Source organism: Gopherus evgoodei, chromosome 22, assembly GCF_007399415.2.
Source record: "Gopherus evgoodei ecotype Sinaloan lineage chromosome 22, rGopEvg1_v1.p, whole genome shotgun sequence".
Taxonomy (NCBI): domain Eukaryota; kingdom Metazoa; phylum Chordata; order Testudines; family Testudinidae; genus Gopherus; species Gopherus evgoodei.
Genome location: NC_044343.1, coordinates 11,096,562 through 11,117,994, shown reverse-complemented (window position 1 = coordinate 11,117,994; position 21,433 = coordinate 11,096,562). Strand labels below are relative to the sequence as shown.

Genomic DNA, 21,433 nt, shown 5'->3' with positions numbered 1-21,433 from the left:
CAGTTACATTTAACATAGGACCGGCCAGACTGGGTCAGACCAAAGGTCCATCTAGCCCAGTATCCTGTCTTCCAACAATGGCCAATGCCAGGTGCCCCAGAGGGTATGAATATAATAGGGAATAACTGAGTGATCCATCCTCTGTTGCCCATTCCCAGCTTGTGGCAAACAGAGGCTAGGGACACCATCCCTGCCCAGCCTGACTAATAGCCATTGATGGACCTATCTTCCATGATTTTATCTACTTTTTTTAACCCTGTTATAGTCTTGGCCTTCACAACATCCCCTGGCAAGGAGTTCCACAGGTTGATTGTGTGTTGTGTGAAGAAATACTTCCTTTTGTTTGCTTTAAACCTGCTGCCTATTGATTTCATTTGGTGACCCCTAGTTCTTGTGTTTTGAGAAAGAGTAAATAACACTTCCTTATTTACTTTCTCCACACCCGCCATGATTTCAGAGATCTCTATCGTATCCTCCCTTAGTCGCCTCTTTTCCAAGCTGAAAAGTCCCAGTCTTATTAATCTCTCCTCATACGGAAGCCGTTCCATACCCCTAATCATTTTTCTTGCCCCTTTTCCAATTCCAATATATCTTTTTTGAGATGGGGCGACCACATCTGCACGCAGTATTCAAGATGTGGGCGTGCCATGGATTTATACAGAGGCAACATGATATTTTCTGTCTTATTCTCTATCCCTTTCTTAATGAGTCCCAACATTCTGTTCGTGTGTCTGACGGCCGCTCCACACTGGGTGGATGTTTTCAGAGAACTCTCCACAGCGATCTCTTTCTTGGGTGGTAACAGCTAATTTAGAGCCCATCATTGCATATGTATAGATGGGATTGTTGTTTCCAATATGCATCACTTTGCATTTATCAACATTGAATTTCAACTGCCATTCTGTTGCCCAGTCACCCAGTTTGGTGAGATTTGCAGAGGGTTTTCTGGCTGCTTTTTGTAGCACTCAGCAACTCTCGATCTTGTAGAGATAAAAAAATAGGGGACGTCCCTTGTAATAAGGGACTGTTGGCAACCCTATATCCACATTTCGTACATCCCTTCCTAGGGGAGGGCACCCAGGAGATCCCAGCCCCCATCTGCACTGTAGCAGGGACCCCACTTTGCATTCAGCCGTGTGTACGCTTCTCTGAGGCCACTTCCCTGTTAGGCATATAGACTCTGGAACAGACTCTGGTCTGGGTCACATGCCGGGGTGAACCTGGAGTAACTCTCTATGTGTCGGTGGAGCGACTCTCGATTTACACTGGTGCAGGTGAGATCCGATTCTGGCACTCCCACTTGGGGGGTATGAAATGATAGGAACAAGGTGTGAGCAGGCAACAGCAGGCAGGGCCTGCTTCTCCCCTACGCTACGCCGCTGTAAATCGGAGTCGCCCTGCAGAAGTGGAGGTGCAGTGGGGAGAGAGGGCGTGAGAGCTGGAAAGACATTGATTCCCAGTTCCTTGCTGCCCGCCAGGGAGCAGTCGGAGATTCCCAGTCCCCGGATAACTGATTCTCCACAGCTCAGCCCTGATGCCAGGGGGCGGCTGGAGAGAGACCCAGTCGGCCAAGGCAAGACCAGCAGGAAGCAGTGAAAGCGCCCCTGGCTCAGGAAGAGTTAATCCAGAGCGGCCCGGCTTATGCAAGCGCATCGTTAAGGGATATTAGACGCTGAAAGTGTGTTAGTAGGACAGCATGACTTCATGAGCTTGGCCCAAGCCTGACTGACAGGCCCAGGGACCAGCCGCGGCCGGCACAGAGTCGACAAACAAGCCAGTTGGCCCAGTGAGCGTGCGGAAGCGGGGCGGGTCCCGGGTGGTGTCGTCAGCGTTATGTTTAGCTCAGGCTGGTTATATAACCCGTGTGGTTTCAGGGAGTTAGGCAAGACGTATTGACAGTGGGAGGGAGCAAATGCCAAGGCTGGGACATTTTAATTGCTGGCTGGGTTTGGGTTTTTTTTAATCTTGACCCCTTCCACTGATGGTCCCGTAAACACCTCGTTAAAAACCAGGATAATTCATGGCATCAGCCCGCCGCCGGTCGAGTGTTTGGAAGAGGCTCCAGCTGTCAGTCCCAGGCACTTACCTGGCTCCCATCCCCGACTGCTTAATGTCATCAGTGTGTTGATCCTCACCGCTTCTTGGCAGGCAGGGCAGGGCTATTTTTCCCATGGCACAGAGGGGGAAACTGAGGCACAGAGAGGCTAAGGGTCAGCTCCTCAGGGATAGTTAGGTCCCTAATGCTTTGAGGATCTGGTTCTAAATGACTTTCCCAAGGTCACATGAAATGTCTGTGGCAGAGCAGGGAACTGACCCAGAGGACGTACCAGTCTCCATTGTAGCCATCAGAATCCTTCCTTGACCAGCTAGGGTGCTGGCCTGGGACTCAACTATGGTGCAGCCCTTGATCCACAGCCTCTTTGGATCTCAGATCCCCATCTATGAAAGGGGGTAACATTTCCCTACCTCGCAGTGGGGAAGGGGAGAGTTAAAATCCCTCACCGAGGTGCTCAGATAGCAGGGTGGTGAAGGCCAGGTAAGTGCCTTGCTGGGTAGCTGGGAGGATGGAATCGCTCTCTGGCTGAGGGCCCTGAGCTCACAATAAGCAGGCTGCTTGCTCCATGTAGGAATCAGATTATGTTCCCTAACTTCCTGCTGTAAGGAATCCATGTTTGTCAGCAACAGAGAACAGCTAATGAATCCACACATGCCCAGCCCTTGTCCTCTGGCTTCGGACGCACGGGAGACCTTAGCTTCCTGGGCTGTATAAAGAGATGGAGTAAATGCTACAATGGTATTGCCTAGAAGTTAGCGCAGGCAATTTGTTGCCATTGGCCCTGGGTGTGTCACATGAGCTCCTCATGCTCTGTTTAGGGGCCAGTGGGACCCACTTCATGGGTAACTGCCCCCTCGTTCACTGCCAGGGCTGGGGAGGACAGCCAGTGTGACAGGTGCCTGGTGTCACCTATAAAGCCCCTTGGTTTAGCCGCTGGCTGCCATCATCGTCTGAAAACACACACTCTACGATGTATTTCTCCTCCCAGTGTCCCAGTGAGGGCCACTATGCCCAGTTCACGCATGGAGAACAGATGCACAGAAAAGCTAAAAGATTTGCCCAGGGTGGCAGAGCTGGGAACTCACCCAAGCTCTTCTGAGTCCTTGGCTAGCACCCTACCCACTGGGCCATCCTGCCTCGGGGGGCTGCTTGCCTCTGTACAGCACTGTAGAGTTGTGTACGAGGCCACACACTCTGTCTCCGTGCAATGCCAGCACGCTGGGGACCATGGCTGTAGCGCCTGCAGCAGAACTGACACTGCGGGGAAGTTGGATTTGATACTTACAAGATGAGCCCTGTCCTTTCCAAGAAGTCACCAGCTCCAGCTGTTGGTTTCATTCCCTCCTTTTGTTTACTCTCAGTTGTGGGTTAACAGGGTACACGGGGATAACTGGGACATGTTCTGCTCTGGCTTGTATTAAAATGGTTCAGCGATACGTTACAAACAGGAGCACAGTTAAAGGCCATCTCCACGCACAAGTGCCACAAAGTTCGAGTTGAGGTTGTATCTCTACGTCAGTTACCGAAGAAGAGTCTCTCATTAGACTGTCCCATGTGTCCGTCCTAGTGCAAGGGGCTGCAATCCTGATGAGGACCTGAAGAAGTTATCGTAATACAAATACATTTGATTGTTTTTATTCATAGCCGATCGAAAGGCAGAGAATTCTCAGCTCAGATTCAAGATTAAAAACAGATTGGAAGTCTGGAAATGTATAATTTCCTTAATAACCTTAATTCTGACCTGGTGTTTTCTGCCCTGTTTCTTCCGGGAAGTGGATTGTTTATAGGTCTTTTTGGACCTTTAGTCTTTTAGTTTCTTCTGTGCTGTCCATGTGTTACACCATGAAATCAAAGTGCCTTCAGAGTCCAGTCTGTTGCAGATGGCTTAACTGATTCCAACTCTGTTCACGTACAGTCGTATCCATGTACACCTGTGCAGTCAGAACTGTCTGCATGGCAGTGATGTCACAGCTTGGGCATGTTGGCATCTGCTCCAGTTGCTGGATTTCCTGCCAGGCCGTCCCATCAATTCTAGAAGGCAAATGATCTGTCAGTGTTCAGCTTGGCATGAGGTGGGTTTGTTGTTCTTTGGCTCCGCTTACTTTGGGCCCCGGAGATATCAAACCTGCCGAGCTGGTCACAGGGGGAGGCGCGGGCTCAGGATCAGGGCCTGGGTCATGTATGAATGGGTGATGCTTTTGGAAGCAAGCTCTGTCATCTTCCAACTGACCTGCCAGTGAGCAGGGCCAGGCATGGGGGAAGAGAAGAGATAAAAGGGAATGAAACGCTCCCCTAATAACTCCTTCCTGGTTCAAATGATATACACACCGAGCCTCAGCTGCTGTCAGCGGCAGCTCCAAACGGGTGCCTGGAGCAGCAAGCTGCGGGGAGAACCCTGCCGGTCCCTGCGAGGGTGGCAGTCAGGCTGCCTTCGGTGGCGTTACTGTGGGAGGTCCACCAGTCCTGCAGATTTGGCGGCAATTCAGCGGCGGATACGCTGAATCCGTGGGACCAGGGACCATGGCTAGAGCCACCCCTGGCTGCAGTCCAGCATGTTCCACCTGTCAGCGCCCCCCGTGTGACAGAGAGCCCCCCAGCTTCAGCTGCACACTCCCACGTGTGCTTGCACAAGTACACAGGGTTTGTCCCTCTCGGAGTTCCCAGCCTGACTGACAACCCTCCTTCCATTCAGAGGTGCCCTCGCACACAGCACAGCTGGGCCCGGGGTTCTCTTCCACGGCTCCCACCTTGGTCCTCAAACAAACTCAATTCCTTTTGAATTGCTCGTGGGAGGGGAGGGTCGGCTGGGGTGGGGGGTTGGGCTGAGGTATGGAGCGAGGTTCAAATGTGCATCCCTCCCTTGGCATTGCCATCCCATTGTCGTTGTGTCCAGCTGACACACCTGTGCCACTTCCTGCCGGGGTGGCCCAAGGGCTTATACCCAGCCCACCCCATCCTCACCCCAAACCACCCTCGCCTAAAAGAAGGGGCATGTGCGGCAAACGCATGGACACACACCAGTTCACCCGCGCAAACGCATGTACACACACCAACGCACACGCACAAACACATGGACACACACCAATGCATGCGCACAAATCCATGTGCATGCACGCATGCACAAATGCATGTACACACACAAACATATGAACAAATACATGCACACACGAACACATGCACACACACCAGCGCACAGGCACATGCACAAATCCATGTGCGCGTGCACACACATGCACAAACGTACACACAGACACATGCATGCACAAACACTCATGCACAAACACATGAGATGAGACTCTATCGGGTCATTGGGAATCCTAGGCCATAGGAAATCGTAGAATCAGGGTGATGGGAGACACAGATGATAGGAGCATTGCATGCTGGGAATGGCGCCCCTGCGATGGGAAATGAGCATTGCAGGGAGTCTCCCTCTCACAGTACATACAGTCTGTGCATCTCATGAAGTGGGCCGCTGGCCTCAGAGAGGCAGGTATCCTGATGAGACCTGTGTTCTAGTCCTGGCTCTGCTACTAGTCTTCTGGGGGACCTTGGGTGAGTCATTGCACCACCCTGTGCCTCAGTTTGCCCATCTGTGAAATGGGGATAATGATACTGGGTAAAGTGCTTTCAGATCTCCTGGTGGAAAGTGCAGTGGAAGAGCCAGCGGTTAGTATAATAAGCCAGGAGATGGCAGGGGCTGTGTAGACACCCCAGGCACCCCTCCACTGCACCATACCATGTAGTCCAGCCGTGTTCTTTTTATGAAGGGAAGTCTCCAAAGCTTCTTCTCGGTCACTCTTGAGAAAGGGACAAGTAACAAGGTTAACACTGTGCTGTAGGGAGGAAGGATGCTCTTGTGAGCGGGGCCTGGACTAGTGACTCAGGAGATCTGGGTTCAAGGCCAGGCGCCTTGGGTAAGTCACTCAATCTTTCTGAGGGAAAAAGATCATTCTCCCCGTACTGTTATTGTGAGGGAGATTCTCCGCTCACTGATATCGCTGCGTGACGAACTGCTGGGCTTTTGTGCCAGGGCCCCCTGCTGCTGGGGCTTTACATAACTGGAGCTCCGCGCACATGTACGCACTTGGTGGGGAGGCAGGCAAGAGGGAGGTCAGACTCCTGGGACCCATTTCCACTTGAGGCCCTGGCTGCAAGTGAGCATGTGCCTCAGTTTCCCCTCTGTCAAATGTTGCAGTTGTGTGGCTTCATTGACGACAGTTGGCAAGATGTCCTGAAATCCCGTGCTGGGTGAATTCTGACTGATTGGTTTACTGATGTTGGGCTGGATTAATCTAGAAAACAGAGCGGCAACAACCCACGATTGCAGGATTGTTGCATACTGCACAGCTCTTCTCTCTCGCTCTCTGTGCACACCCTTCCACCCACCCAATGCCTTGTGTTTATAACATGCTCGTCACCTTGGTATGCTGTCACCTGCCCTGCCCCCATTCTGCTTCCTCACCTGCTGTGGGCTCCCACTTCTGTCCCCCCCATTCTTCCTACTTGGACTCACTTCCATCCTCTGAGCCCCCCATCGCCCGCTCCCCACTCACTCAGCCAGAGCGGGTGAGGTATTTGACTGTGGGATCCCCTAGTGTCTCTGTGTTTGGGCCCCATCTTTCTCCAAGCAGCTGGGCTCTGGCAGCAGATGGGAAGCCGCAGGGTCAGCAGGGAGCTGGCTCCTCACCCCTGGCACTCCTTGAGCATCTCCTGGGCACCTCGTGTCCCAGGCGGGTCACCGGAGCAGATGAAAATCTAGGCACACGTGGCTCACAGCAGCTTTTCTCGGAAACGTCCCCAGCATTCGACAGCAGCGTCCGGGCACCAGTTGCTGTCCATCTCTTTCCCAGCAGGGCTGAATGATAGAGGGTGCCCCATTGCCCACCAGTGACACCAGAGAGCTGCGTAGCTGGGTCACTTTCTCTCATGTGGTCGTGCAGGAATTCCAGAGCCACCCATGATGACGCTGGACTGGATGCTAGTTACATTTCTCAGAGTCCCGGGCAGCTGGTGGGGGACACTAGAATGTATACAGAGGTATCTCAGAGAGAATATCTTTGTCCAGCTGAGGGGAGAATGAAAAGTCCCCACATTTACTGAGCTGCATCCTTTGTCACAGGCAGACACGTCTTAATATCCTTGTAGAGTCTGCCAAGTGATATTACTGTGCTTTGTCGGCAGTAAACCTGGCCTGGCACCTTCGTACTTTAACGGATCTTGTGGTCATTGGGCAGTTCGCTCGAGGTCTGCTGTGCTGGCTCTCTGTGCAGCACATACAGCGAACATACATGCACAGCCGAACAGCTAACCACAACTGGGTGAAAACAGCACAGGCCAGGGATGGTACTACCTGGAGATGTGATCTTGTGAGGTTCAGCTGGCATTGGTGGGCTCGGTCCTTAGGTGAGACCTCCAAGGAGCATGTAGATGGCACGCTCACTAGGGGGCATTCTTCACCCCATGTGAGAGCTGAGCCCTGGTCCAAAGGTGGAGTTAGGGGGCACTCTGCCACTAGGGGATCTGGCTTGTGGACATAAAACCTTATCCTCCTTACAGGAAGATGGCTGCTTCATTCCACCCCAGAGGTGGCCGCATGTCAGCGGTGGATGGAGGAATCCCTGGATATCGTGTCTGATTTTGGGGGGTTGCTAAGCCCCCGTAGCTCCCATTGACTTCAAGTGAACTGATGGGTGCTCAGCACTTCCAAAAACCAGGCTTCTAGTTTCTGAAGCACTTTGGGGTCCTCTAAGATGAAAGGTGCAGTGAAAACATGGGTTAGATGGGGGAGAACAAAGAGCTGTACAAAACCAGCCTCTGGAGCCAGAGAATAACAACAACAATAAAGATGATGATTTCCCTAGTGTTGTTCATCTCAACGGACCTCAAAGCACCCGGGATAACTATACACAGCACTGAACCTGCCACTGAAATGCAGCCACCTCTGGGCTGGAACACAGCAGCTGTTTACCAGCTCGGGGCAACACCACGCAATAGCTAATAAAGAAAAACCCATTGGAAATGCAGAGGGGAATGTAGGGAGGCAGAATGGACTTATCTGAGCTGGGGATTTAAGCAAGACCGTGGCGGAGCCAAAAGCACTCTGGGATCTGTAATGACCATGATTGACCAGGACCTTGGTTTAAAAGTCTCATGTAAAAGATGGCAGACGAGCGCCCCCTAGTGTCACAACAGGGCATTGAGTCAGTAGCGATGTAATGGGCAAGGCCTGATCTGAATGGTATCTACTATTTCCCAGGCGGCAGGGCCCATGTAATGCCTACCCAGAAGGCCAAGGGCTGCCTGGGTGAGAGGGCTGGAGATCACCCCCTGGATCTGGGGCAGCCTGGAAGATGGAGGGGCTGAACCCTGTTAGCAGCTCAGCACAAGCCGAGCAGAGAGTGGCTGCCAAGCCCTCCTCCAGGCTGGGAGAGCGGATGCAGAGCAGTGCTGCCGGGGGGTCTGCTGCCAAGGCTGTTTTCCGTGTTGGTCCCAGGTGGCTGCCTGCTGCAGGGAAGGGGCTGCAAGCAGACCCCTTAGGCTCATCATTTCCAAGCCAGAAGGGACCAATGGGACTACACTGGGTTCCGTCCTGTGTGAACTACAGCGGCTCTTCTAGAAACGCTGCCAGATTTGCAGGGATGGAGAATCCAACTGGCAAATTGTTTCCGTGGTTGGAAACCCAGCCTGCTGCAACAGCCGCAGGGAAGAGGGCCGTGCTCCGGCTGCCGGGAGGCACCCTCTAGCCCTGGACTCAGCATGGGGCTTTAGCGGCAGGGAACCATTCGAGGGGCTCGTTCCAAAGGCCAGTGATGTCCGTGAGAGACTTTCCACTGGATCAGGCCCCAGGGGACAAGAGAGAGCCACTCCAGGGTATTTCCACCCAAGGTCATTGCAGGTGGGCAGGGGAATCCACCCGTTATTTATCCCCTTCTAAACTGGGCTGAAGCTCACTTGTGCCACGGGAGAGAGTCGTAAGCAAGCTCTGGACTGGATTTCTCTTTGCACTCCCTCTGGAGTGGCTCCTTTCTCTACCAGGCATTTGCACAAGTGAGATGTAAAACCCAGGTTTTAACCACTATGATCTCTCAGGATTCCGTGGCTCTTTCTGCTAGAGACAACCCTGCTGTTGTGGCCAGATGCCAGCTTGGCTCATTCCACTCAGTTTCCCTCCAGAAATTCCTTTAGGTGGATTCAGTGTTTTTCTTTACTTCCTGGGCTAAACCGGTGCTGTGCCTTGTTAAACAGCTGCCGTGTTCTATCACAGAGGTGGCTGCATTGCAGTGCTGGGTGAAGAGATCGTTTTTTCTAGTGGCTTGGAAAGCATTCAGAAATCCTGCTAGCACAGGAACAGAGGATCTTACTTTGTGCTGAAGGGAAGGATGGAGCAAAGCTGAGCATTTGCTGAGAGGTTTATTCCAAGGCACAGGACACTTGAAGGCAGCCGTCCTCTCTACACACAGCTGTTCCCTGCGGCAATGCCTTGGCTGTAATGAAAAGCCTGGTTATTATGCAGCTGTTAATCAGGTTCTGATAAGCCCATCTGGAGGCCTGTTCCTGCCCCCGCTCCATCCGCCCCAGAGCATGGATGTTTGCAAAGACAGAGCTGTGTGAAAGGAGTGCTTCCAAACCCCCTGATGTTCCTTATCCGGGGTGCCCCCCACTAGCAGTTTTGGAGGCGGGGGAAAGAGGGCAGAGGAACTGTGCAGGTAGGCTCCATTCCCTTCCCCCCCACATGTTCCCACCCTACGTGCAGTCCAGGACACAAACGTGCTGTAGACAGGCCGAGCCCACAGACACCCTGAGTCTCACACTGGTGGGACTCCACTGACTATACTTTGGATTTAACACCAGTGTGAGGTCAGAATCTGGCCCAGTCGTTCTAGCCACAGACTCCCAGCCCCCTCCCACGCAGTATCCTGGGAACAAGCCCAGCCCTGGCCTAGACACAGCTGGGTCCCACTGGCGCAGGCACTGGGAGTTCCAGGTGTCACTCCTGCATGTCAGATCCCTGCCTCTACCCCTCCATCCCCGCTATTTCCATTATTGTGGTGCCCAGGGCCTGCCCAGCTGGGCCAGTCGGCTGACCGGCTGCCTTGGTACCTGCCTTGCATTGCCTCCTGCCTGGTCTTTTGGTTTTAAAACCACACAACCAAAGCCTTGGCGGGTCAACATGCACCCCCACTGCAGGGGCCCCCGATCCTGCAGAGTGCTGTGGAAATCAGCGCAGGAGGTGCAAAGCAGAATCAGGCCCATTCAGCATCCTCTTCATGACCAGACCCTATCCCGATGCTTGTCCCAATGGGCAGGCCAGCCACCACACCAGGGACACCCGAATGACTTCAGCTGCAGCAGAGATGGCTTGTTGTTATTGGCTCATTGTTTCCTTGTGCTCCCCTGTCTGTCTGTGTTGTCTCTTATCTTATACTTGGACCGAAAGCTCTTCGAGGCAGGGACCATATTTTCCTTGTGTTTGTACAGCACCTAGCACAGTGGAGTCCTGGTCTGTGACTAGGGTTCCTGGTGCTACTGCAGTGCAAATAAATACCATAATACTTAGCTCTCATAGCACTTCTCGTTTCTAGATCTGAAAGCACTTTACCAAGGAGGGCAGTATCATTCATTTTGCAGATGAAGAAACTGAGGCAGGGGGAGGGGAGGTGGCTTGCCCAGCGTCATCCAGCAGCAGAGCTGGGGCCAGAACCCAGGTGACTTGAGTCCCAGTGCTCTATCCCCGAGACAAGCCAACCAGCAGAGATGGCGTGAAAGGCATCATGCACACAAACACCAGGCGGCACCCCAGGACACAAAGGGCTTGCAGGGGTAGTTTGACATCCTGTGGGGACTGGGCTTGCTGGCAGCGCCCCCCAGAACTACATGCAGTCAGCAATCCCAGTCCGCGGCTGCCGGATCCAGGCTGGGCCTTCGGGCTGCCCTGTGTAGTGACCCTAGGCTGCCAGCTGGAGAGCCAGAGAGGACCACAGGGTCTGTCTGTGTCCAGCAGCCTCAGCCCAGGCTCCCCTGCAGACTGATAGACTCTCAGGGACTATCATGGTCATCTAGTCTGATCTCACCCGTAAGAGACCCCCAACCTCTGGTTGAGTTACTGACGTCCTCAAATCGTGGTTAAAAAACATCAAGTTACAGAGAATCCACCACTGACACTAGCTTAAACCTGCAAGTGGCCCGGCCCCATGGTGCAGAGGAAGGCGAAAACCCCCCAGGGTCTCTGCCAGTCTGACCTGGCGGGGAAATTCCTTCCCACCCCCACACATGGCAATCAGCTAGACCCTGAGCATATGGGCAAGACCTACCAGGCAGATACCTGGGAGAGAATTCTCTGCAGTAACTCAGAGCCCCTCCCCCTCTAGGGTCCCATCTCCCCAGCTGGGGGGGATTTTTGCTACTGGCTGTCGCCGATGGGCCACACGCCTTTGTAGGCCGTCCCTTCATACCATCCCCTCCGTAAACTTGTCACGCTCAGGCTTGAAGCCAGGTAGGTTTTTTGCCCCCAGTGCCCCTCTGGGAGGCTGTTCCAGGACTTCCATCCTCTGATGGTTAGAAACCTTCACCTAATTTCAAGTCTAAACTTGTTGCTAGCCAATTTATCTCCATTTATTCTTGTGTCCACATTGGTGCTAAATTTAAATAATCCTCCTCCTGCCTGGTATTTATCCCTCTGATGTGTTTATAGAGAGCGATCTGAGCTCCTCTTGCTCTCCTTTTACTTAGGCTAAACAAGCCAAGTTCTTTTAGCTCCAGCCCTCCCTCTTGCAACGTTGGGGACACTTACAGGGGACATAGGGATTCCCCCTCCAGGAGGCCTTTTGAGCCATGAAACTGCAGCACCCTTCTGCATTCTCTGTTGCCTTTGACGGATTATATCCGGTGCCTGCAACTAACTACACCCATGGCCTCTGGGACCTGCCCCATTTCGCCCCTGCTCGACCCTTCCCTGCTAGCTGCGTGTGCAGACAATGGGAGCCCACCCAGAAGGAGGAGGCCTAGGGTTTGAAGCACCACCAGTGCTTGCTGGTACACCTGGCACGTTACCCCGTGTCCGGGACATGCAGGGCAGCCCCGTACCGGGAACTGGTAGCTACGGAGAGGGAGGGGGCTGGGGAGCCAGTTTCAGCACAGGCAGATGTGGCTCTGGAGGGTGGGTGTTGGGGGTCAGGGGGCGGCGAGTCTTTGTGCAGCTGAGCTGTGAAATCCTTGTCCTTGCCTTGCGACCGCTGCTAAGAGTGAGATCTTTCCCTTCATGCACCCACCCAGCTGTAATCCAGCCTAGAGCTCCTAATGGCTGGGAACAGCACGTCACTGCCATCTCCTGAGCATGTTGGGAATTGCAGCCCTATTCACTGTACTGATTCATCCTCTGCTCCTGTACTGTATCCTATCGAGGCAGGTAACCCAGGTTCTGGATCCCCTTCGATCCCCGCTGTTGAGCACGCTGCCCCAATAGTCTGTAATGCTTGTACATCTATACCCCTGGGGCAGCTCAGGACTTCCATGCTGTTGGTGGCAATGGCTGGGCAAGGTTCTTGGAGTTATGGTGGATCACCACCTCAACTTGCAAAAAAAGCAAATGCAATTTTAGGTTGTATGAACAGAGGCCACGCATGGCCATGGGAGGTGACAGTACCGCCCTCCTCGGCGCTGGTTAGGCCTCAGCTGGAGAAGTGTGTCCAGTTTTGGTCGTCAATGTATAGAAAGGATGTAGAGAAACTGGAGAGGATCCAGAGGTGGCCGACCAAGATGATCCAAGGGATGGAACACAAGCCCTGTGAGCAAAGGCTGAAGGAACTGGGTGTGTTTAGTTTAGAAAAGAGGAGATTAAGAGGACTTCAAATACGTGCAAGGCTGATAGCCTGCCATAAAACAGATGGAGAAAAGTGGCCATTTAAGCGCTGCAGACAGACTGCGCCTGGGTGTGTACCTCAGGCTAGCGCAGAGTAGCACTTTGTCTCTCTCTAGTGGGTGGAGCAGGTCTGGATGTTTAATATGGGCTTTTAGATGGAGAGGTTCGAGGCTTCAGTCCCTGCAAAGAGACCCAGGCAGGGCAGGTGTGTGGGATCCACGCAGGCAGAGATCCCTCTCTTCTGAGTGCTCAGATCCACTCATGACTATCAGTGCAACTAGCACAGGTACAGAATCAAGCCAAGTGTTAATGAGCCCCTCGGCCTCCTCACTCACCATCAGGAATAAGGAAGAGGAAAACCTGGAGGGATCCTGTGGCCACTTGGAACAGGGCCTAGGCGGGGTCTTGCGGTGCTTGGAGTGAGGCTGGGAAGAGAGCGTCTGCTGCCGAGCTAAGTAGTTAGTGTTGCTTGTTTCCCAGGTGTGCTGAGCAGGAGGGCTGGACTCGTAAGAGGATCATTTCAGAGGGTTTAAACGGTGGGATCTACTGACTAGAGTACAGGATTAGCAAGCCTGGGTTCTGTTCCCAGCTCCATTGCTGGCCTGCTGGCTGACCTTGAGCAAGTCACAGCCCAGCTCTGTGCCTCAGTTTCCCTCAAGACAGGGATGATGCGACCCACCTCCCAGAAGGTTTCGTTAATGTCTGTTTGTAAAGCGCTGCGAGGTCCCTGTCTCCGCACGAGGTCCAAGTGTCTTAACTGCTCTGTCCTCTAGAGAGAGAGACGCCGCACTGAACTGACCTGGGCTTGTCTGTTTTGTTCCCCTCCTGGCTGCAGCCCAAATCGAAGTGATCCCATGTAAGATCTGCGGAGACAAGTCTTCGGGGATTCACTACGGCGTCATCACCTGTGAAGGCTGTAAGGTAAGCGATGGGCTCTGTCTGGCCCTGGCACTCGGCAGGTGTAAGGAATTGGGCATTCCCAGCCTGGTGATTCAGGGGATGGTTTACAAACCTCTTTGGCGTGAGCCGTCTGCTCGCCCAGCACTGGGGTAGCGGTTTGCAAAGGAGCCGACACCAGCTAGACGTCAGCTCCCATTGAAGGTCCCAGCCTAGGAGCATTGCCGGGCAGGAGCCGGATACGCTGGTCGAGCTGCCTGGGAACAAATCGCATGGCACCTCCCTGGCTCTGGTCACCATCCTACTAGCACCACCGCTGGCCCAGTTCCCTCCCCCACCCATTCATCCCTCCCCTGGGTTTGGCATTGCTCCCTCCCCACTCTGGAACAGTCCCATTGTGTGTGGGCCAAGGCTGGACAAAGCACAGGAAACCGTCTCCCCAGGAACAAGCTTAGGTTGGGATGGGCCAGGTGCCCCCGCCCTCGGAAGACCCCTCCTCCAGTCACTCCCCAGGCAGGTGGAGACCACGTGGGGGATCCCCACACACACACCCCTTTTTGACCCGTCCTTTCCGTGCAGGGTTTCTTCCGGAGAAGCCAGCAGAATAATGCCAGCTACTCCTGCTCGCGCCAGAGGAACTGTCTGATCGACCGGACCAACCGGAACCGGTGCCAGCACTGCCGCCTGCAGAAATGTCTGGCGCTGGGCATGTCGCGTGACGGTGAGTCTGCTCCCAAGGCCTGGGAGTCAGCTGGGCCCCTGGGGAATCAGGGAGTTGCAGGCTGGGCTGCTCAGTGGGGAATAGGCTGTGAGCCAGGACTCTTGAATTCCTGGCTGTGCCAGGGACCTTGGGTAAGTCTCGTCGGTTTCAGCTGTAAGCTCCTTGGAGCAGGGACTGTCCCCCTAGCTGTGTGCTCAGCACCTACCACAGTGGGGGCCCTGATCCCAGATGGGGCCTCTGCTCGCTGCTGCTAATCAAATTGGGGGAGGGGAACATCCCATCATTGGAATGTACCAAAATAATCTCCCCAGCCCTGGAGCCCCAGGGCTTTGCCCTGCCCCCCTCCTACTCCTCTGGCCACTGCTTTGGGGGGGGGCAATGGAGTTGTTGTTAACCCTTCGTTTGCCACTGCGCCCCATCCACGCACCCATACCTACCGGCCCTGCTTCCTTCTCCCCAGCGGTGAAGTTTGGCCGCATGTCCAAGAAGCAGCGGGACAGCCTGTATGCAGAAGTGCAGAAGCACCAGCAGAACCAGGAACAGAACAGGGTCTCCAAGGATGACTCCGAGGTCCTGGCACGGGTCTACCCCACCAGCGTGAGCAGCGGGGTCTCGGACCTGGACGACATCTCCCTGCTGTCGGATGGGCTCCTCTTTGACTTCCCCCTCACCCCTGATGGAGGCAGCACCTACTACAACCTGGACCTCCTGACCTCGGCCCAGCCCTCGCCCGACCAGTCCAGCATGGACGTCAGCGATGCCAAGTTCATCAAACAGGAGTCCATCTACGAGCTGATGCTGGAGCCCGGCCTCTTTGCCCACAGCACCCTGGAGGGCAGCCAGCTCGCCTCAGACATTTCGATGCTTGAGATCGGTCAGTACCTGCCCCCCCTCCGCCCCCCATCTCAGACATGAGAGAAGGCATGAGCTGAATTTTGCAGGGCTCAGAGCAACCGCTTATAGGTGGGACTGACCCCCAGACCTCCAGCACTGAAAGCACAGGCCTCTATGCTTGAGCTAAAGGAGCATTTCTGCTAGATGGGAGCAGTAGTAGGCTATCATCTCATGTGGGACTGCCCCTAAACCGAGGGGCGGGGGCTACATGCTGATAGCAGAAGATAAAGTGGGGACTCCCAGTCTCTGGTCCTGCGCTCTCCTGGAGCCTCCTGTGGTCCCCTCCCTGTGAGTCTGGCACCCACCCCCCTAAAGCGTGGGAGTGTGTCCATGCAAGGCTAATGCAGCCCTTGCTAGAAGGATGGAGGCGGGAGAAAGCCCTTGGAGGAGTAGAGCAGCTGTGGCAGGAACTGTCCTCTCCCACTTCCACCAGAACCGAGCAGCGACAGGAGGCAGATTGTCCCCCCCCTAAACTCAGCTCCTAACATCCTTGAGACCCAGAACATGCCCCACACCCTGCTAAGCTACAGTCCAGCCCGTACCTCACTGATCAGCCAACTGCCTGAATTCCAGCTTACTCACAACACACAAATCCTGTAACAAACCCCAGGCAGCTAAGAACTTTGTAGCAAGGATAGACCCCAGATCCTCCTGCTCTGAAAGCACAAAGCCCCCTTGCACCTGAGCTAAAGAGAATCCCCACTGGCACTATAGGGCCTAAGACACCCAGCTGGATCAGTTCTGACTCCACCCAGGAGAAGGCAGTGGCACATACAGACACGCGACAGCTCATCACAACACATCCGTAGCTCAGAGGCTATGCTGGCAATGCGCCAGGAGCTCTGGGGCTGCCTATGCGCTGCATTAGTCCCTGGGGCTGCCCTGCCTTTGAGGAAGCCTGGCTGCCTACGTAGGCCCCAGGCCCTGAGTCTCAGCTGTGCTTTGTGCTTGCTTCGGCAGACCGGATTGCTCAGAACGTAGTCAAGTCCCACCTGGAGACCTGCCAGTACACAACGGAGGAGCTCAAGAGGCTAGCATGGATGCTGTACACTCAGGAGGAGATCAGGAGCTTGCAGAACAAGGTAACTTCCCCCTGCTTCCTACCAGGCCCTGGGGCCTGTGTCTCACTGCCCCACACAACAGGCTGCTCTAGATACCCAGTCCCCAGGGGTTAGGGCGCACGTATGGGAGCTCATCATGGGACACCCCTCTGTCTCAGGGTGCCAGCTGCATCATACGTGGCGCCCCAGGAGTGGGCTGGCAGCTTTCCAGCTGGAGAGGCTGTGCAGCCCGTGGGGATGGGGTCAGGGAAGGGATATCGGCTGAGCAGGCAGCCACGCTGTGGTTAGGAGCAGAACTCCATGGCGTGGATCTGCGAGTGGAGGAGCACAGCTTTGTGGGGTGCACATGCCCTAGGGTTGGTGTGGCAGAATCCCCAGGCCATGTACCCTGGTGTTCCGGACCATCACCTGGGGGGCAGGAGAGTGGAGACAGGGGTGAACCAGGTTCTGTCACAGCAAGGCAGGGCTCTTTCCAGAAGCCATCTCCTTGAGCTCCAAAATCCAAGCTAACGTTTCAGGGGGTGGGCGAACATTGGGGGGCGGGGAGAGAACCAGATACCTTTAGCCTTAATATTGTGAAATAGACGTAATATCCCAGAACCAAGTGTCACTGCTGTAGACATGTCTGTCTGAGTCTGCAGGCAGCGTGAAAGCCCTGCTTTAAGGGCTCTGTGAAGCCTCTTGTATTTCAAGGGGTCGTTCATCTGAAGTTTAATGATGGGACAGTACAAAAAGGAGCCTCGGTGCTTGGTCCCCTGTGACGTTGTGGGGGGAGAGGGAGAGTGATGTGCGGAAGGGAGCTGGCTGCGCCTGATTCACCCCCTGTTGTGCTCACAGAGCTGCGAGACCATGTGGCAGCAGTGCTCCCTGCAGATCTCCAACGCCATTCAGTACGTTGTGGAGTTCGCCAAGCGCATCGACGGCTTCATGGAGCTCTGCCAGAATGACCAGATCATCCTCCTCAAAGCAGGTGAGAGAGCGGGGAGACAGACCCCACTGCGCAGACAGGTTCCTCCACACGCCCTGTTGGGGCAGCAAAATCCCCCCCAGACTTCTAGGCACTGATAGTCTGGTCCCTGACCTGGTCCCCAGGCAGCACAATGGGGCTGGCCTAGTGCCCCAGGGGCTGAGGAGCCAGGCACAGCCCCCTAACTGGCCCTTACATGCCCCCATCGGAACCTCAGTGCTGGGTGGGGGCGGGGCTAGGGTGGGAGGGGGCGGAGCCAATGTGAAAGGCTTCAGCGCAGTTTAGCACAGAGCACTATGGAGATTCTGAGCTGCTCTGATCTATGGAGAAGCCCATAAGCTGCTCTCCAGAGGCTGCTGTACATTAGAGCCCCTTGGGGCTGCTCTGATTTACGCCGGGGCCTTTCCCAGAGCAGCCCAGATTGAAGAATGGCTGAAAGCCGCCTTCTCCCCACCGCGTTGCACCTCGTGAAAGATTCGGGTTGGAAGAGACCTCAGGCGGTCATCTAGTCCAACCTCCTGGAGGCTCAGCCTGGGATTTCAACAGGGAGATGTCCACAGGGCCACTTCCTCGTTCCTTCCCTTCTCTGCTCTCTCTTCCCCTCTCCTTGCTTTTCTCTCCTCTCTCCCCCACCAACACTTCTCCCTCTTACTCATCCTCACCCTCACCTTCCCCCCCCATCTGCATCCCTTCTTCTTCCTCGCTCTTTTTCCAGACTGAGGTGGGTCTGGCTCACCTTCTTAGCACACACTGAGCCCCGCTGCCCCCCTCGAATCTCCCACCTCTTGACACATGCAGGTCCCACTTCCCACTGTGAACAGGTGGAGTGGGTGGGGAGGAGGATCCCAAGAACTGGCAGGAGCTGGAACCCAGAGCCAATGAAGGAGCCCGTCAGAAACCACTGGTGATGGTGGGAGGCCCAGGGGGCATCTCACAGCATGGGGCCCCTGGCTCAAGAGCCTCCTCACTAGCTCTCCTGCTTAGGAGGCGATAAGGGGAGGGGCATCTCCCAGCACCCACCCCTTCCTGGAGAGATTGAAGTGCGCACACGCACACACACCCTCTCTGCTGTCAGCCCAGTGGCCTGGGCAGCTGATCATCTCCAGAACCAGCTTGGAGACAAGTCTTCCTGCCTGGCCTCTTTCTGATCACAACCAGCAGCTAGTGGTGCTGGGTAAGGGAGAGAGAACAGGAAACGTGAAGGCGCCCGGGGCGGAGAACCAGGATCATGTAGAGCCACAGCCTTGATGGTCCGTTACCTCCAGAGGTAACACATCCCAGGGTGCCAGGCTGGGAATGCTCAGGGATTAGCCGAGTCAGGGAAAAGCACAATCCCTCTATTCACCAAGCTTTCCCCATTCCCAGATCCACACGTGGGCCTGACCTTTATTAAAGGTCCTGCGTGTAGATGGGTTCAACTATTAATGTCCAGGTCTGGAGTTCAGCCCCCCCCGGGTTTGGAGGGGTTCAGATCCAGAGTTTCGCTTTGGCTCACTAAGAACCTCAGAGAAAGCAACAGATTTTGGATCCAGATCTGGTTTTCAATGCCCCCAGTCCCCACAAGTAGAGGGGCGTTGGGATCTTGGGGGTTACTAAGTGTGTCTCTCTGCAGCTTCCAGCTCCCATAAGCATCCAAGTGCATTTCAGATCCAACCTCTTAAACCCTGGGAATCCCCCTCCCATCCCATGACCACTAAGGAATAGACAGAAGGAAACAATTTTGCACCGATAATCCTGGATGAGACCTGATAAATTTCTTCCATCTCTGCTTCCTAGGGGCCTGATCTTCAGCAGTGCTCCAACTCCAGCTGTGTCAATGGGGGCTGCAGATGCTCAGCCCTTCTGAAAACCCTTGTGAATCTAGCTAGTTCTCACAGCATCTGTCTCTTAGGTATCTTTGCCCTCATAGAGTCAGAAAGGACCGGAGTTCTAATACTGATTCAGCCAATGACTCGTGGGGCAAATCGCGTCCCCTCTCCATGCCTCAGTGTCCCATACCTACCTCCCAGGGATGTTGTGAGGGTGACTTAGTGAATGTCTGAGCAGTGCCCTACACATCTGCAGCAGTGTATAAATGTTGTAGTGACAATGCTGGCTGTTTTATCCACTTTTAGGCCTGAATAGCGCGGATTCTCTCTTGCCAGTGCAAAGCGGGTATAAAATGATCCCGCTGTGAGCTGATAGCACTGGTGTAAATAACTGTCCAGAACTACTGAAGAATCAGGCCCTGGGTTTCCAGTCAGTTTCACTTTCCAGCTCTCAGGCACTAACTAAAGCGGGTTGGAATTTTTCGTTCGCAATGGGGGAGGGGGCATTTCCAACCAAAAATGGCTTTTTCGTCAAAGTGGAAATTTCCCTGGGAATTGTCGGATGTTGCTGAAATTTTTAATTGAAAACCCAGAAAACTTTTGAAGAAAAATATCCGTGAAAATGACGCGCTCTTTGTTCTTGTCTACATTTTCCTGGGAATTAAGTCACCTTTCCTGACTGGCTCAGCCACTAACCCCACGCTGAAGGGTCAGATTTCCCATTACTGCAACTACTGCTCCTCTCTGAATTCTAATGTGACGGCTCTGACCTTCTCCCCTCTAGAAATATTCCAGCAGCCAGAGCCAAGCATAGAATCCACTTTTATTATTATTATTTCTGATATGGATCACAGGAGGGCCTTCGAGCCCCACTCACAGATCAAGTCCCCCTGGGTAAGCTGCCGTCCTGCCCCAAAGAGGTAGAGGTCAAAGTAGCAATAATCTCCAAGCCTTCAGGTTCCCAGATCACAAGGGTGGCCCTGGTCTGCATTGTATCTGCAAGGTCACACCCTTAAAGGAAACAGTCCTGCACCCACTGAAGTTGAGGGGAGTTTTGCCATTGACTTGAATGAGATCAGGTCCAAATGATGAAGCCACAGTTGTTCATTCAGCCAATGTAACAGGTCTCTTGATGGACTCTTAGCAGCCGATTTGAATTGGTGGGAGCGCTTCCTTATGGCTGGATACTAGCTTACCTCCAGCTGTCCACTGTTTTGTTGTTTTTTTGTTTTAAGGGCAGTGCATCTCACCGGGAAAGTGCCAGGTTAAAAGTTGTTCTTTTTAGGAATCAGCAAAGAGAGAAACAAATCCCCAAGGTTTCTAACAACCCCTTGGTGCATTTAAGAGAATGGATGGTGCTCATTGGCTTTCTGTGCTATATTCAGCTCTCGGGGGGGAAACAGATGAATCCACTTTGCTTTTGTGTTCCACTCCGAAGTCTCAAGTTAGTTTTTTGTTTGCGTTGAGTGTTGGCGCAATCCCAACCCATCGGGATTGGCTTAAAATTCAAAACCCTGCTTTCACTGCCATTTATAAACTACAGAAGAAGTACAGGAACATCTGTGCACTTTTGCTACTGAGAAGGAACAGTGAAGGGAGGATCCTCCGACCCTGGGGCCTGCAGCCAATCCCATGTGCATTCTGATTGCGTACAGATGATTGTTTACCATTGAGAGCCCTCACCTCATGTACAGTCCCCGACACTCCCTTCCTGTTAGATTTCCACACAGGAAGGCCCCGATCCTACAGTCAGGTCCATGCTAGCAGATCAGTCTGCGGGATTGGGGAGTCAAAATTTGGTGTTATGCTCCCTCTGGTCTGATTCTCCATTGCACTGACATTTACACCAGGGAAAAGCATCTGTCCATTTTGTCCTGATGTAAACCACCACACGAGGGGTTGGGTGACAATGGAGAATCAGGCCACGTCTTCAGTGCAGGCTAACTGCGAGTTGGGCAATCCTGGGTTAGTCATCTCCCAGTAACCCAGCTTCCTAGAGCACAGCCATACCACTGCCGTGACACCCCCACATCCATCCATGGTTGTGAGAGACAATACAGATAGCTGGGCACCTCCTGGCTACATCTGTTTATATAGCCACCTGCATTGGTTCCTCACCAATGTCTTCCCTCCTGCAACCCATGGTTCTCCCTCTAAGTTCCATGCAGGCT

The 21,433-nt window shown here is 53.9% G+C and overlaps 1 protein-coding gene across 1 annotated transcript in view; it reads left to right on the top strand.

Annotated features, from left to right (window-relative positions):
* The window catches only part of LOC115638606 (nuclear receptor ROR-beta-like), a 37,126-nt gene that overhangs the window by 11,337 nt on the left and 4,356 nt on the right, over positions 1–21,433 (top strand). Inside the window, exons 2-6 of the mRNA XM_030540415.1 lie at positions 13,750–13,835; positions 14,391–14,532; positions 14,993–15,406; positions 16,387–16,508; positions 17,325–17,457. Of these exons, the coding sequence (XP_030396275.1) occupies positions 13,750–13,835; positions 14,391–14,532; positions 14,993–15,406; positions 16,387–16,508; positions 17,325–17,457 (897 nt within the window). The remainder of the gene's footprint in view (positions 1–13,749; positions 13,836–14,390; positions 14,533–14,992; positions 15,407–16,386; positions 16,509–17,324; positions 17,458–21,433) is intronic.